General features: G+C 46.3%; 1 protein-coding gene across 1 annotated transcript in view; it reads right to left on the bottom strand.

Annotated features, from left to right (window-relative positions):
• Positions 1-329: 329 nt before the first annotated feature.
• The window catches only part of SMYD1 (SET and MYND domain containing 1), a 42,098-nt gene continuing 25,362 nt past the window's right edge, over positions 330-17,065 (bottom strand). Inside the window, exons 5-10 of the mRNA XM_029938531.1 lie at positions 15,111-15,149; positions 12,000-12,189; positions 6,953-7,045; positions 5,790-5,953; positions 4,626-4,794; positions 330-3,297 (exon numbers count right to left, since the gene is read on the bottom strand). Of these exons, the coding sequence (XP_029794391.1) occupies positions 3,139-3,297; positions 4,626-4,794; positions 5,790-5,953; positions 6,953-7,045; positions 12,000-12,189; positions 15,111-15,149 (814 nt within the window). The 3' untranslated portion in view covers positions 330-3,138. The remainder of the gene's footprint in view (positions 3,298-4,625; positions 4,795-5,789; positions 5,954-6,952; positions 7,046-11,999; positions 12,190-15,110; positions 15,150-17,065) is intronic.

The following is a 17,065-nucleotide window of genomic DNA, read 5'->3' as shown; positions in this document are numbered from 1 at the left end:
TTATGATCTCGCGGTTCATGGGTTTGAGCCCTGCGTCGGGCTCGGTGCTGACAGCTAGCTCAGAGCCTGGAGCCTGCTTTGGATTCTGTATCTCCCACTCTCTCTGACCCTCCCCTGCTCGTGTTGTCTCTCTCTGTCTCTCAAAAATAAATAAAAAACATTTTAAAAATGTACTCAGTGGGCCCCTGGGTTAAGTGTCCTACTCTCGATTTCTGCTTGGGTCATGATATGATAATGAGATTGAGCCCCACGTTGGGCTCTGTCCTCACTGAGCATGGAACCTACTTGGGATTCTCTCTCTCATCCTCTGTCTCTGCCCCTTTCCTGCTTGTGCTCTCCCTCTGTCTCTTTGTCTCTGTCTCTGTTTCTCAAAATAAATAAATAAACATTTAAAAAATACTCAGCTGTGAGGATTATGATCAAAGAGCCTTCAGCATGTTTGGTGACAGCATTGAAGAAGACAGTGGACAGAGGAATGTCAAGGAGTCAGAGTGGAGACGGAATGACAGGTGAAGCAAGGCCCCAAGGACCTCAGAGGGGAAGAGGTCCAGAGCACAGGTGGAGAGTTAGCTTTGTGGGAAGACAGGGGCTCCCATTCCACTGGTGTGAGAAGGAGGAAATGAAGGTCAAGCACAGACAAGACATGCAAGAATGTGGGAAGAGCACTGAGGGCGTCCCATCTTCTGGCCTGTTTCTCCATGAAGCAGGAGATGAAGTTCTGCTGAAAGCAGAGGACTGGAGGACAGGAGTGAAGCCTTCAAATAGCTACTGGGCAAAAGGGAGAAAGGGCCAATGGGGGGAACATTAAATACTTCTGGGATGCACCCAAAGGCCAGCTGAGGTTGTCAAGGAGTCTATAAAAGCGCCTGTGTTTAGAGAACCACTGCTCTCCCTGACAGGAGCAGCAGAGGGGAAACAAGACAGCTGAATTAGTTCAGGATTGGGACTCTGCCAGGCAGAAAGGGAGAACTGGCAGAGGCTTATCTGGAAGGAAGCAAAGACAGTAGGAGGGTGAAACACTCGAGTACACATGTCACATAGTAATCTGGGGTGGAGAAAAAAGACGGCAAGTTGAACAGGTTGGAAGCAATGGCTAGAAAGTTAAACACCAAAAGTGGGAGAAATTGGGGTGCCTGGCTGGCACATATTGGGTGTAGAGTTTACTTAAAACTAAAATAAAATAAAAATGGAGAGACTATGGCCAGGAGAGGTGTTAATGGAAAAACAGCAAAGATATCTCTACCTGAGTAAATAAAGAATCTGTGAAGGAAGAAGATTAGATGATTTTTGTGAGTGGACATTGAAGACACCAAAGTTGAGGCAGAAGAGTAGAAAACAAGACCACGAATGCGGGAGCACCACCAGCAGAATGGCAGATGATAGTGACAGAGAAGGGTAGTGGGTGGGGGCAGACTGAACAGGAGACAAAAGAGTGATCATTTCAATGTGCAGTTGGGCCCCTCGGAGGATGCTGGTGCCATCGTCAGATCTGTTAGTACGAAGGCTTGGAAGAACGGCCGATCTTCCTGTGAAAGCTTCTAGAGAAGGGGGCATCCTTGAAGAAGAGCCAAATACCAGATATGAATATTCTGCCAAGACATAGCACATTCAAAGAACTTTTGGACAGTTTTTTGGCATATTTGTAGACTCACTGGAAAGGCTAAGAGGGAGGCAGTGGGTGGTTCTGAGGATGAAAACGTAGGGATGGAGAAACCAACACTTTAGGCAGAGATTAGGCAGAGATGACAAATATGGGGTCTGGTGGGATCACTTCAAGAAGGTAGCTAGAGTTCTTGGGTCAAGGGTGGCATTGGCAACACTCTCCAAATGGAGAGCTTTGCTCTAGGATTCCCCCAAAACATTGGTGAGAAGTTTAGGACCCCAGAAGGTAATGGCACAACTAGATTTGGCTGATCCCAAGACCCTAGCTCTTGGGTGGAAACCTGGCAAGCTGGTCACATCTCCAAGGAGATCCTAACCTAGGCATGCAGGGTCTGGATAAGCCATTCCTCCTTGTGAGAAAAGCAGAGGCCTTAAGGGATGAGCAGTGAGAGAAATGAATCAAGAGAAATCATAATTATCCCTTACTAAGAATAGAGATTTACTGGGGGCCTATGATGATATCTAACCCAGTAAAGACTGTCCAGGTACATGTAACCAAATAAAACCCCCCAAAACCAATTCTGCTGAACCCATGACCATCGGGTATGTGTGTTTCAAAGCTTCTCCCTCAGCTTCACCCTGCTAAGACTTCAATCCTCGTTGGCCAGGGGCCAAGAAAATCTCAGATATTGTCCAAGTGGGACCCATATCACAGGGAATCAGGCTTAACAGTGAGGATGAGAGAAGGAGACACTCCCTCCACGTATTTTAGAAATAGTTTCAGAATAATGCTTGGAATCCAGACTTTAAACTGAGGCCTTGAGTGGTTTGGGCAAAGCCCCACCTGTTTCTGCACATTCATCTCATCCTCATATTTACTACGAGGTTTTGGTTCTCTGAGTAGAACCCAAATGGCCCAAACATTGCCCCTTCTTTTTAACCCTACACTAATCTAAAGAAATTGGACATCTTCCATCCTAGTCAGACAAGACCTGGGTTTTCCAGACCACGAGTAAGACCAGCAGTCCCTGAGATACCTGCACAGGTGGGTGAGTAGCCACCTGAGACTCTAGGCACCTGCCACCCTCTCCCCTTCTCAGCTCAAATATCATCTCCTCTGTGACACTCCTCCCAATACACACACACACACTCAGACACCACACACCAGCTATATGCCTCCACTGTACCCCCCCCATATAGTTTACCATTGCATTTATTCTTATACTGTGCTTTAATTGTTTACATTTTGGCTGCCCAGCTAGCTACATGTGAAGCTTCTTTATCCCTAGAGCATACCACCCAATAAATATTTATAGGAAAAATTGGGCTAGGCTGGGCTAGGGTAGAGTTCAGTTGAATTGAGCTGAGTTTAAATGAACCAAAATGGACTTAGGAACACAAAGCAATACACTCCCATGGCAACAAGCGTGAACACTACCCTGACTTCCTCATCAAGGGTCTTCCCAGAAGTCCACCACCTCCAGAATAGCTCCCCAGGCCCCCAGCCCCAGTGGCCCTCCCCCACCAGACAGGTCCTCATTGCTTCTTATGGAACAGAGCCGGGGCTGGCTCGTTGCTGGGTTCAGCCATGACCTGCATGGGCTGGTTGTTGAGGGCAGCCTCACGCATCTTGTGGTACATGAACTCGTTCTGGCGGAACATGCGCAGTTCCATCTCCGTCTGCATCCGCATGGCCTGTGGAATGCAAATACGTGACAGTGATGACAGGCCACCAGGACACATTGGCCTCTGACCTACCTCGTCCTTTTGGAAAGGGCAGACAATGGGGTAAATGACACCTAGACTGAGATTCAGCTGTACCCACTCAGAGGACACACAGATATATACACACTCACTCACACACACACACACACACACACACGCATATACATACATACACACACACACACACACACACACACACACACACACACACACACCCCTTCTGAGGGCTTAAAGTCCTGGGAGTGGGCTCGGGTTGTTAGGGAGAGGGAGCAGATCCCTGAGAGAGTAGCTTGAGGGATTGTTCTCAGCAGAGAATGCTTGTTCTCAGGAACTGACAAGTGGGAATTGGATTTGAACCCTGGATGCTGCAACAGGTCCCAACTAACACTGTGGGACCTTAGGCAAGGGACAAGCCCTTCAGGTCTCAGTTTCCCCACACATAGAGTGAGTGACAGTCCTTCATACTTCACAATGGACCAAGAAGATATAGTATGTGAAGCATAGAAAAGTCCCTATGCTCCCACATTTCCTTTCAAGAAATATTTCCCAAGGGCCAAGCATCACTGAGGAGCTGAGGATACAGCAGTGAATACGGCAGAGCCTTTGGCAAACTTAATATGCTAAACATAGTTAGCCTTCTCAGACATTTTATGACAGCGAAGTCTGTCCTCTTTCCCTGTTCCATACTGATGAGGACCGTCCTCTGAACCGTGTCACTCTCAAATAAACCAGCCCTTCCGAGCACTAAGGAAACCCCTGCTATCAGGACCAGGGCATTTGTGAGGCTCTGTTCTGAGCACTTTTCACACATTAACTCGCTGAACCCTTATCACAACTCTATCCTTTTTCTCCATTTTACTGAGGAGCCTGCGGGCCACATTCCATGTTTGCACTCACACAGCTAGAAAGTGGGGATGCTGGAGTTTGGTCCCAGCAGCCCGATTCCAGAGCCTGTGCTCCCCAGCTCTGCCCTGTGCAGCACAGCTTCTAATGTACGTGGCTGCTCGCACACTGCTGGTTAGGCTTTCCTTAACCTCCAGTCCACGCTTGGAGCATCTCAGGGTTCAAACCTCAGCTTTGCCATCCTCTCACTGTGTGACCAGGGACAGCTTACTCCCCTTCCTGGGGCCTCCATTTGCTCAGATGTAAAATAAGGTGGTGGTGAACTAAAGCAGTCTGAACTCCCTTCTGGTCCAGCAGGCAATCTATGGACTCTCCAAAAGCAGAGTCCAGAACTCTGGAGTCCACAGTTCCCATCCTTAGGAGGTTAGGAGGCCCAGCCCTGAGATGCTACTTGCCTCTAAGTCCTTGGTGATCGGGTGGGAGGGTCCGTGCGTCACCAGGAGTATGGCATAGGCTTTGCAGATCATCCCATGCCCCACCTCAATGTTCCCAGCATGCCAGTTGGTCAGCCCTGCCCGCATCACGGCCATGCCCAGCTGGGCATTGTTGGGGTGGTAGAGCTTCCTGTGGGGACATAGTAAAAATTGTACAAAACATCCCAACCTTCCTGATAGGTGCAGCACTTGACAGCTTACAATGTACCCTCATCGACTCGGTCCATCTGCTCTCCCATCAGCACCGTGAGGCATCTACAGCCCATCGGCAGGACTGAGCCACAGAGAAGGGGGGCAGTGACCAAACACGCCAAATGGTGAGGCTATGAGAGCTGAGACTCTGGCCCGGGGCCACCAAGACATGTCCTCATGGGGTAAAGGGGCCAGGATTGGACTCTGAACTAGAGGACAGGGAGCTGGGAGCTCTTGGGAGGCACCCTAGCCCTCTCCCTGCAAAGTAGACATTCAGGGGAATAAAAATAACTTGAATGTCCTTCTTGGGGTAGAATTGTATCCTCACCTTCTTGGCACCCTCCTAACAAAGCTTCCTTTTAGCATGTTGTACAGTCTTCCTGGCTTTTGCTTATGAGAGACATTCTCTAAAAAAATGTACCTTCTTGTGCCAACTTACTCATTTGGCCAAAGATACAAATTCACATGCCAGCGTGGACATGTAAGGCAGGAGAAGACATTGGCAGAGGGAAGGGAGGGGCTTTGCATTTTCTAATTTATAAGCAAGGATGGCTAACACCCAGAGGACTGGGTCACCTGGGTGGCTCAGTCAGTTAAGCGGCCAACTCTTGATCTCAGCTCAGGTCATGATCTCACGGGCTTGTAAGTTTGAGCCCCACATCAAGGTCTGCACTGACAGTGCAGAGCCTGCTTGGGATTCTTCCCTCCCCACCCCCCTCCCCAGCCCTCCCCAACTCGTGCATACACATGTGCTTTCTCTCTCTCTCTCTCTCAAAATTAAATAAACTGAAAAAAAAGATAAATAGGACCATGATCGATTACTGATGCCTGCTGATGGTGCAGGAGGGAGAGATAGCAGTGTGTGCCATCTTTGCCATCCCTAGAATAGACACAGTTCCAGAAGACTTTCTGAGACCCAGCATTGTTACCTACATATAGCCATCCACCATCCTCTTGGCATAGTATGAGGCCTCCTCGAAGGCCTGGAGGTAGGAGAGGACCTCCGAAACAGTGCTCAGCATCCGCAGCGTGTAGAGGTTAGTGTCGGCAAACACTGGCTCCTGCTTCTGCAGGCACTCCCGGCACAATTTCACAACCTTGAGGAGACAAGGGACCTGTCCGTGACCACTGTACCACAGCGCACACTTAACTCACATATGGGGGCACCACGATGACACCAGGCATTCATTCTTTTAAGGCTGAAGAAATGGCTGACAGAGGTGGAAAGGCAGCAGTTTGAATAGCAAAATGGTACTGTGTGGCTATGATGCAGGGATGGAAAGGGTAACAGTGGGAGACATGAGTGACATGGCAAAAATGAGGAGTTTTCTTAATCAGTCAGTAGGTAGCAGAGAGTTATGAATGGAAGAGAGAGAGTCTGATTGATTCATTGATTGACTCTTACAATACTGCAATGAGATAGGTATTACTAATATTCCCATTTAATCAAATGAGAAACTGAAGCACTGAAAGGGTTAGTGCTTTGCCAAAGTCACACAGGTAGCAAAACATGGAGCAAGAATTTAAACTAAGTAGTCAAGCTTTATCTTAACCACCATTCCTGTGATTCTCCACCCTGGCTGGGCTCTGCAATTACCTGGAGACATTTTTAAAAACAGCGATGTCTGGCCCCTACCCCAGACCAATTGAAAGCAAACATCTGGGGGAGGGACCTTGGCATCTGACGTGTGTATAAGCCCCTGGGTGGTCCTTATGCACAGCGAGTTTGGACATGATAGAAGCATGTAAGAGGAACTGGCAGAAAGGGAGGCTCCCAGGAGGCTGGGAGACCCACCAGGAGGATGTCACCTTAATTCTGGTAAGGATACCATCCTGAGATATCACAGATTCCCCCAGGGACACTTGTCAGGCTGCCTGTGCTCTCCTCGGACCCAGTCTCAGTAAGTTGAACAATCACTGAGAATACACCCCTAAGAGGTGCTAAAGGCTTAAGGGCAAGAAGAGTCATAGTCCAAACCAAGGGCTCTCCTCCAGATAAACAAGCCTCCTCATCTCCACCTCACCCCATGTGCCCCCTTACTAGAGAATCTTTCTGCCCTCTTCCCCATCCCATCCCTATAAAAATGAATTCTTACCTCATGGTATAAACCCTCAGAGCGAGCCTTGTCAATTTTTTCCAGTGTATCCTTGGACAACTGTACCATTTCCTTTACGGCTTCCTGCGAGGGCTGGGGAAAAAGGGGCACTGAGTTAGAGACCCCTTCACGAAGCAACGCATTGCATCTTTGAATAGTTGCCGTCTTTGACATTCAATGTAGTACAAGATTAATGCCTTCTTCATTCTGAAGGCTTCATTTCTATAAATGCTGCTCAAGATCCCTATAGCTTCTCCAGCACCCTAATCACGCTTCTGATGCACATGCATTTTCTGCTGACCAAGTCCCAGAACCTTGCTGCCAGCCAATGTTGCCCACCTTATGCTCATGCCTGGGTTTTTGAACCCCAGTGTAGAATCTGACATTCTCATTCTATCATCCAAAATATTTTGTATTGTTTGTCTTTACTTCAAGTCAACCATATATTCTACAGATATGCCCTTGCATTTTAGTCTTCACGCAAGTCATTGATTTTTAAAAAGTTTTAATGTTTACTTATTTTTTAGAGAGAGAGTGTGAATCGGGGAGGGACACAGAGAGAGGGAGACACAGAATCTGAAGCAGTCTCCAGGTTCTGAGCTGTCAGCACAGAGCCTGATGCTAGGCTTTAATTCATGAACCATGAGATCATGACCTGGGCTGAAATCAAACACTTAACAGATTTAGTCACCCAGGTGCCCTGTCATTGATTTAAATACTGACTGGCATAGGGCTGAGGACAGAAGCTTATGGCTTGACCAAAAACTCATTCTTCAGTTTGTCACTGCAGTTCATTATAGAAGGGACTTGTGGCTGTGGACATTCAAACCTTCAAAAGGATCTTTGCATCCAGTTCATATTTCTTTGTCTTGACCAAATTATATCATGAGAGAATTTGTCAGCTGTCTCTGTGAAATCTAGACTTATTAGGTTAACTGCATTTACCTATATGGTCTAGTGATCTTATTTTTCAAAAACCAAGTTTTGATATTTCAGGCAAAGAGGCACCATAATTGAAAGCCCACGAGGGCAATAAAAAGTGCCAAACTTCTCAGTGTCCAAAGAAAAAGTTTACTTGTGCACATCATTATCAGAAACTTTTTCTGGAATATGAAAAAAATATATAATTTTTACCAATGCAAACCTGATAAAGCTTTTTTTTTCCAAAATGAAAATAACTTTGTTATTTATTCTGACCATAAAAATGACATATGGATGTTGTAAAAAAAATTAAAACATATGAAAAAAGTATGTAGAAAAAAAAGAAATCCCTGGAGTCCACCCAAAGATGAACATAGCATTTTGAGAAACAGTTTCCAACATATATATACACAGGAATAATATTTAAGATATTTAATAACTGGTATAGGAAAGGCATTGACCGATCAGAACAAGCACTGACCACAAGCAGCAAGTATATTTATATGGCCTTAGCAGTATGTACTGGCTAAACTACATGCCTATACATGCATACATGTGTGTGTGTGTGGATATGCCAACAGCACCAAATATTTCTTCTGACTGGAATAGTACCAGATTTCTGTCTATAGTCTGTTTCTTTCACTTAGTGGGTTATGGATATTTTCCCATATCGATATAAAAATACAGCACCACTTTTAATAATCATAGTGTTTTCCAATATATAAAGTCAGAATAATCTATTTAACCAGTTTTCCAGTTTTCCAATTTTTTCACTATTAGGAATCGGGTTCAATGGCTCCATTTCAATTTGCTGCTTACATCGTTTTGTGAGGTCGTGACCTTCACCAGACCACCAAAAAGTAGCAAGAGGATGAGCACTTGTTCCCATAACAATATAGTCCCTTAATAGATGGAGATCGGGATCTTCCCTCAGCCTCCCAGCTGCCCTGAGCCAGTTCTCTACTGAGTGTCCACCCTGCAGTATGAGAGGCCCCTGGCCAGGACAGCTCACTTCAGGGTCAGGATGTCCTAAGGAATCGCCTTTATATTTATTTTTCTACGCACCTCACTTGGCTTCCTCAGAGTTCTTAACAATCCTGACAATTTTGACTACTCCGATCTCCTTCTGTATATGGCCTCCCTGGAATCCTTCTGTATCTCCGGGGTCTTGCGTGGCCTGACCCCAACAATTGATGTGTTCCCCAATGATGTGACTTCTGCTCAGAGGCCTCACTCCTGACCCAATCTTTGTCTTGATCTTTGATATGGCTGAGATTTCTGGCTTCTGGCTACCCTTAAGCCCCAGAGTACTCCTTCACCTTCTGTTAACTCAGATCGTGTCTTGGTTCCAGACAGGTCATTTAAGTATATCTGCTTCCCTAACCTCATTTCAATCAAGCACATAAGAGGGGGTCCATGTCTCACCTGGTTGGGCAGAGTTCTACAACTGGTAGTCCAGAGGTGTACCATCAGTCTGTCAAACCTAGACTTTTCCTTTCATCCATAATTTATTCCTCAAATAGTGGCTCATTAAAGCACTTCTAGTTTATGACCACTAATCTCTAATCTATGGTAAGTTCCATCATCTTTAAAACTCAAAATTCTTAGTGAATCTTCTGGAGAAATCAGGGGCTTGCAGGGTAGAGCTGGTGAATACCTAGTGGTCAGGTGTTAATAAAAGTCTTGTTCAATTTTATGTTGTAAGGAAGAGTGTTACTTCAAGCTTTGGGAGTGAATCACCTTTGTTCAAGGAGGCAACTGCCAAGATTCTCAAAACAACCTGGCTAGTAGGTTGTTAATTACATGTGCAACATGTGATAAAGCTATTTTGAGAGAGGAAACAGGGCTGTTCAATTTGGCTCCACTTTTCAGAGTAAAGGCAGGAAAATATGATCTGCAGATAGGATTTTAGGAACCCTGCAGAGAGAGACTCTCCTCCCCAGAAGCACAAAATAAATAGAAAGCCAGGAGGAAAAGAGTGAGGAGGGGGAGCAGAGGGAAACACCAGAGGAGGAAAGGCCAGAGGAAGAGAAGGAGGAAAACTCGGAGGAAGGGGAGAAGTTAGCAGATGGGGAGGACCCCCTGGAGGGAGGAGGAGCCAGAAGAAGAGAAGAAGAAAGGAGGGATGTTGGTTCCCCAACCTTGAAAAACTGGCACATTCCTATTGAGAAAACAGGAGGTGAGAGCTGAGGAGACAGAAAAAGAGAAACCTAAGCAATCCAAACAAGGAGGGTCCAAAGCTACAGTTGAGGGGAATGTTAAACGTTTTGGTGTTATTTTCTCATTTTGTAAATATTTGGTTTTGACTTTTAGCCAGGTTAACATACACACATATATTAATGAGTTAACAACTACATCTATTAAGGAGTCAGGAGGAATTCTAATGCCAATCAAAGTTGGAGGAAGAGTCACAAAGGCTGGATTACTGGCCAGGGTTTATCAGGCTGAGATAAATACATTATAAACACATTTAAAGAAAAGCAGCTTTGAGGACCCAAATAGATAGGATCAGCTTGAAAAACTGTTAACAGTGCAACTCCCATCTTACAGATGAGGACACTGGCTCAAAAGGAAGACACTTGCCCACACTCAGAGACATTCAGTGTCATAGCCCGAACTCTTAAGACTGGCCTCCTGACTCATTTTCCAGTTTTCCTTTTACTACATTATAAAGGCCTTGAATTTGCCTTAGAATGCATTGCTTTAAAAAAAATTATACTCAATTTTTGGGGCACTTGGGTGGCTCAGTTGGTTAAGCATCCAACTCTCGATTTTGGCTCAAGTCATGATCTCCTGCAAAGGGCTCTGCAATGACAGTGTGGGGCCTGCTTGGGATTCTCTTTCTCCTTCTTTCTCTGCCCCTCCCCTGCTCGCTCTCTCTCTCTCTCTCTCTCAGAATAAGTAAGCATTTAAAAAAATAAAAATAAGTTAAACTCAATTTTTTTCTGATCAATTTTTTTGGTTGATCTTTTGATTTGGGTTATTTTTATTTTGTTTATTTTAATAGAGAAACAAAATCTTAAATAAAAATAATAGAAAGCTTTTGCTTTGAATCCAAGTAGGGTCAAGCAGAAATCATCAATCTTTTATATCAAGAGAGATGCCGACTCTGCAATTCACACTGGAAGACGTGGGCATATCATCACCAGCAGGCAGCAGCGTATCTAAAGTGAAGAGATGAGACCCAACAGCCACACATCGCATAGTTGTGTTCCTAGCCAGGAGCCTTCATTCCTAGGTCTCTTTATCTGAGGCCTTGACTTCCAGAAGCCTCCTTACAGGGGAGGAAGAGGGACCGTTGAAGATACTCTCCCCCACTCCAACTCGACACCCAGTACTTTTCTACTCTTAGCCCTTCCCCCACACCTTCTTCTACACTCTCCCCACTGCAGGTCCATAAAACTGCTGGACCTCTTTGCTAAGCCCCTCAGCAGGGAGAATACCCCCACATCTATGCTGATCCACCTGACCCTCTACCTGTGCACCTTTCTAGGAGGGAAAATGGAACAAGAGGAGTCCAGTTTTAGTCTTTTGTTTATACCATTGCTGGTCTCTCTCTCAGCTCAGCTGAGCTCCTGAAATCCCCCTCTGGAGTCCTTCAGTGGATCTGCTTGGTGGTATCACCATCAATCAGGCAGCAGGCTACTCAGGACTGAAGCACATTAACCAATCTCTACATTGCCCATTTCCATGGGACTAGGAATATCTTTGTCATAACCAGACAACTAATCTCTTTGCCCATCTGCTCTCAATATAGGAAATTCTCAGCATTACTTAACCAGCAAACGGGCAGAGAGAGGAACTAAAACTTATCCAGTGTCCACTCTCTATGCCACTCCCTTTACATATATCACTGTGTTCAGTCCTCATGGCAACCCCTTCTGGGGGGTGCCATCATTCCTATTTTACAGATGAGAAAACTGAGCAACTTCACCAATGCAAACACCTGGCAAGTGGTGGTGTCAGGATGCTAGCTGGGACCTGTCTTCCATGCCCTGTCCACCAGCCCACAGCACCTTTCCAATAGTCACAGGCTGGTTTTCTGCACGGATTAGCTGTGAAATCCACCCTTGCTGGCCCCTGGAGAAGAAGGTCGCAGACACCCCAGTAGCAGGACTACAAGTACCTTTGGGTCGTCTTTCACCCCCAGAAAGAGGTCATCCTTCAGCTTTTTTTGGCAGTGCTCACACGTGCAGTCAAAGTAGTACTGCTTCTTCAGCTGCCTCTTGCGCTCCTCACTGACGTTAAGGAAGTCGATATAGGATACTGTCAGTTCCTCTCCTTCTGAGATCTTGCCCAGGGCCCGGAGCTCAATTCTAGAGAGGGTAAAGGACGGAGTAAATCAAATCCAGGGCTTTCAGAGTGGGGTCTCTGCTCTTCAAGGTCTCAGAGAGTTGAGTCTTAGAGACAACTTCCACTAGCCCTCCAAGAAAACTCCCCATCCCGCTCCCCCCCCAAAGGGGAAATGTGACCCAAAGGACAATTTTCTGGATAATTCTGCTCTACGCATTGTAATGATCAAATCTGCTCCATTGAGTTAATTGCTCTGAAATCCAATTATATAGATTCCCAGGAGAGGGTTGGGCACGGTCACGAAGCCATACTTAGCTTTCCTGCCTACATTTATCCCTGTACATTTACCTACTGACTGCCTGCAGCAAAAGAAAGGAGAAATAATAAGGCCAAACATTCCAAACTGGAGAAGACTCAACAGTCGCCCATGCTTAGTTTAGAGACTACTCTCTTGGAAGTACATACATCCAGTTACCCACAATCGTGGCCCGTTCTGGGTCCTACCTTAAGCGCTCCCTCACCTATCCTTCAGTCCACTGGTTCTGGTCTACGTTACATAAAGAGGTGTGCCTGGAGATCACTGATGATGAATAAACAACGACTGACTCCATTAGCCTGTGCATTGTTCGTTTTGTATTTACTGGGGCACGTGGGTTTTGGTTGAAAGTGGTTAGCAAGGGCAGGCGGCGTTTCAATCCCCTTCCAGCCTGGACCTGAGCCTCTCATTACCTACAGCACTACTACCTTACCGGGTAATAGATACAGTAGGGGCTGAGGACAAAAGCCCACTGCAGAGCTGACATCTAGCCAAGCCAAACAAGCAGAGGAGCTTGTGGGCCTCCCAACCATGCACCCTCCACCAGAAGGCCAGGGGCTCCAGAGAACAACCGGGGAGTCCTGCAAGCTGGCTCCCAAGCTGTGCTCTTGTATCTCCCCAGGATCTTCTCACTGCCCAATGGGAAACCATCACCCACAGACTGGGTGGCAGGATGCAGAGGGCTGAGGAGAACATCTACAGAAAAATCTGTGGCTGAGTTAGACACCATGTGACCGGCAGCCCCCTCCACGCACTCTGAGGTGACAATCAGGTGAGTAACCATTGACTGGAAGTGACATGAATGTCTAAGCATCTGAAGTGACTGCTTAAGGTAAAAAAGCCTTCTCCCAAAGTGGGGTATGCTGACATGCCAAATAAATGTGATAAAATATACAAACAGTTCATAGGGAGCCTGATAAAGTCTAAGTGCCTCTTTGTGTGCCCATGGGACCTCATTCTTTTCTTCTCCACCCCAATTTTTGGCAGCAGCTCTTCCTGCCATGGTGAAAGGCAAGAGGGAGAGGTGAGCCGTGTGATGCTCCTCACAACCCAGCTTAGAATCCTAACAGTCCCAGCTGCAGGGGATCAACACCCCCACTTCACAAGGGAGGGTGCTGCCACCCTTGCGAAGGAGGGAAGGGAAGGAACTCCCCCCACAAGGTCCCACAGCACTTTGGCAACAGTCTAGATGAAAAATCGAGTACCATGAAAATTTCACCTCATTATACTGCTCTCCCCAGACTATCCTCAGTCAGCCTTCCAGGTCTGCTATGCACAGGGAAGGAGATGCACCAGAGCCCTTGAATTAGAGCTCTGAGATCGCTCTAAATCATTCCGTGTGAGCAACTCCTGGACCAGTGCTGAGTGAGGATCTCTGGTATCCGGTCCTGGTAAGGTAAGTAATTCTGCTCCCACCAACCCCTTCTACAGACACGGCTCCATTGTAACACATGCCCATTCAACAGTGATTCAATGCCAATTGAGTCAGGATTTCTAATAGCCTTTCTTCCTATCATGGCTCAGTCAATTCTTGCAAGGTCTCAGAGTATCTCAAATTATCTCAATTGTGTAGACAACTTTCAAAACCCAACTTAACTTAGTGTCACTTAAATATGAAAATATGCATGCCCCATTTTACCTTACTAGGGACTGGGGATCAGGGGATGAATAATGACCACCAGTCCATTCTCCCTCTTCCAAATCTAATGCCTGCAATTCTGGAGTTCAGCTAATTGAGCCACAAATAGGCAACTCATTTAACAGTATTTATTTCTTGGAGAGATTAGAAATGCAGTGGATAGCCCCAGTGACTTAAAACTAGGAAGGTCCCTAGAGATGCACTCATCTTGACCTTTGCTCTACAGATGTGGAACCAAATGCCCAAGGTATGATGGGAATTATCCAAAGTCACATGTAGTGCAAGCCAACACAGACTCCAAGGCAGCAACCACTCCTACCCCTGCCTTCCCAGAACCCAAACTCCCATGCAGAGTTTTGTTCTTAATACAAAGAGCATTTCAAGTACTTTGAAACCCAACCTGAGAAATAGACCCACCTGGGGCCATTTACTTGTCATTAAGAAAAGTCAAGGCAAAATCTAATCTAAACCAACTAATTCATAGTTGGCCAGAAACATTGAACTAATAGCATAAATAAATATTTTGTCAAAAAGATTGCAGCTATGGGTGCTATTTACAGAAGCCAGTCTGGGTGAGAAAATTGGGGGTTATACCCAAACACAGTCCCTTTAGTAGGTCAGTAATATCAGCGTCCTCATTTTGTATAAGCAGACTTTGACAAACAACGTGGATTTTGCTAAAGTGATATGGACTAGAAAGGACTGGCATGCTTTGGGGTTGGGGGAGTGAGAGAAGCAAGAAGTGAAAGATAGGAAAGGAAAGAAGAAAAGGAAAGCAAAGGCACCATGGGGAGTGGGTGGTGAGGAACAAAATGATTAATGTACATGCATTAAAAGTATAGCATTCAGCAGAAACCAGAGTCTGGACTGCGGAAGGACATAACACCCAGAGAGCACCCTTGGAGTCTCAGGAGAAGATGACCCCAGCAAACCAGGCAAGTGAGGGAGATGGGTCAGAGGGGCAGGGATGCTTGCAAGGACTGACCCACCTCATCTGGGTGTGAAACATGGATTTCACTGCCTCATGACTGAAAGACAAAACAGATACCCGAATGGAAATCATTACCATTGGCTGGTCCAGTACAGCTAGCAAGGGTGCACAGCATTCCAGCTGTTACAATCAAAGCTTTGGCCATCACCACCACCTTTATCCCAGCCCCTTCCAGTGGGGGCTCACTTGACAAGAAGCAGCCTGCTATAGTGGAAAGTGCACTGGATTTAGAATGAGAAGTTCTGGGTTCAAAGGCCCTCAGCCTGGACAAGTTATTTCCCTTTCCTGGGCTCAGGTTCCTCAACTGTAACCTGGTAATAGGACTACCGTGAGACTGCACTTAATAATAGTTACTAAACCATGTACGGGTGCTGTTACCTCACTCACAAGCATCATGGCCTCTTTGATGTCTATCTTGGGGACTGTGTGAATTGTAAATGGAGACTGGTTAGTTCACATGGGTAGTATATAAAATTTGATTGGGTTAGAATTGGGTTCTTTCCACTATGGCAGGCAGCTAGGCATGACTGCAAAGTCTCGCACAACAGCCAAGAAGCCAGGTAGAATATGGCTGCTCAAAATTAGTGGATGCAAAGAAGCCAGAGCAGACACCAGATCTGATCTGAAGAAGGGTTCCTGGGCTCCTACAGGTGTTACATGTAGTGATAAGGGGAGCCCTGGGTCACCACTGGACTGGTGTCCCAAAAGACCAGCCCCATCTGTGGCTGAACTGGATCTTCAGCCAAGCAAACTAACCTGGGACAACAGCCCCTCTGAGGAGCATTCTATGAGGTCTACGCCAGTGACCCTCAAGAGGCTTAGGAAGGGAAATGCAAATTCTGAGGGAAAACTTCTCTGTCTTAACTTTCTCACTAGCTTAGAGCCTGGTGTCATGCAGGCCTTTGTTTCCAGAAATAGAAAGGAAAAGGGAAATCAGAGTCCTTGCTATATTGGGGTTCAGGCTTGATTCTTGACTGAGAACCAGAAACCATTGTGTCTGGTTTCCAGGAAGTTTGGAGGCAAATCAGCTCATTGCTGATGGCTCAGAGTTGACTTGCATCTGTCATAAAAGCTTGTCTCATCTCTAAGGGCAAAATACATAATATTTCTTAGGCCTCGTTCCTCCAAATCTCCCCAGCCCCGAGTCATGGACAACCAGAGTCTCATTCTGTTTGCTGACTTCTTCATTTATGCCCACTCCAGGAACCATTCTTTGCCCTTTGTTCCCTGATCTGTGCCCTTGGGAGTCAAAGGCAAGGGGGGATGGCCTCTGAGAGCTTCATCACCCAGGGTTCTTTGCTCTCTGGTGTCTGGTTGGACTTTGGCCAGCCGGAGGGGATCAGAAGATGGGAGAAGAGGGAGGTTGGGGTATTTAGTCTCCTGGCTCCCTCTCTCCTGGCCATGGTTCCAGCAGTGGCTGGTTTTTCTACCAGTACAGCCAAGCTACTGGTGGGAGGTGGAGAAAGGGACCTCTCCCATGCTGCAGCTCTCACAGTACTTCCTCCACCTGCCCCTCAAGGTCTCGAGGTGGTAATCATTTCATACTACTGCTATACCCTGCACACCTCACCATTCCTTGTTAGTTTCTTAAACTTCTGTAAAATTTCCTGACATTAAACTCTCTTTGGGGAAACTCTGAGTGTGCCTTCTGATTTCTGCTGGGAACTTAACTAATATATGCTTCTGCCAAGCACCTTCTCAGTTGATGTTTTTCTGCAATGACTGCCTGATAGATAATCTCAGGCTTTGAGCTTTAAAATAGTAGAGGTTTGGAGCACCTGGGTAGCTCAGTCACTTAAGCATCTGACTGTAGATTTTTCTCAGGTCATGATTTCATGGTTCATGGGATCAAGCCCCACATCCATTTTGATAGCATGGAGCCTTCTTGGGATTCCCTCTCTCTCTCTCTCTCTCTCTCTCTCTCTCTCTCTCTCTCTCTCTCTCTCTCTCTCT

Source organism: Suricata suricatta, chromosome 4, assembly GCF_006229205.1.
Source record: "Suricata suricatta isolate VVHF042 chromosome 4, meerkat_22Aug2017_6uvM2_HiC, whole genome shotgun sequence".
Lineage (NCBI taxonomy): Eukaryota > Metazoa > Chordata > Mammalia > Carnivora > Herpestidae > Suricata > Suricata suricatta.
Note: the sequence above shows the minus strand (reverse complement) of the source record. Positions and strands in the feature narration are given on the sequence as shown.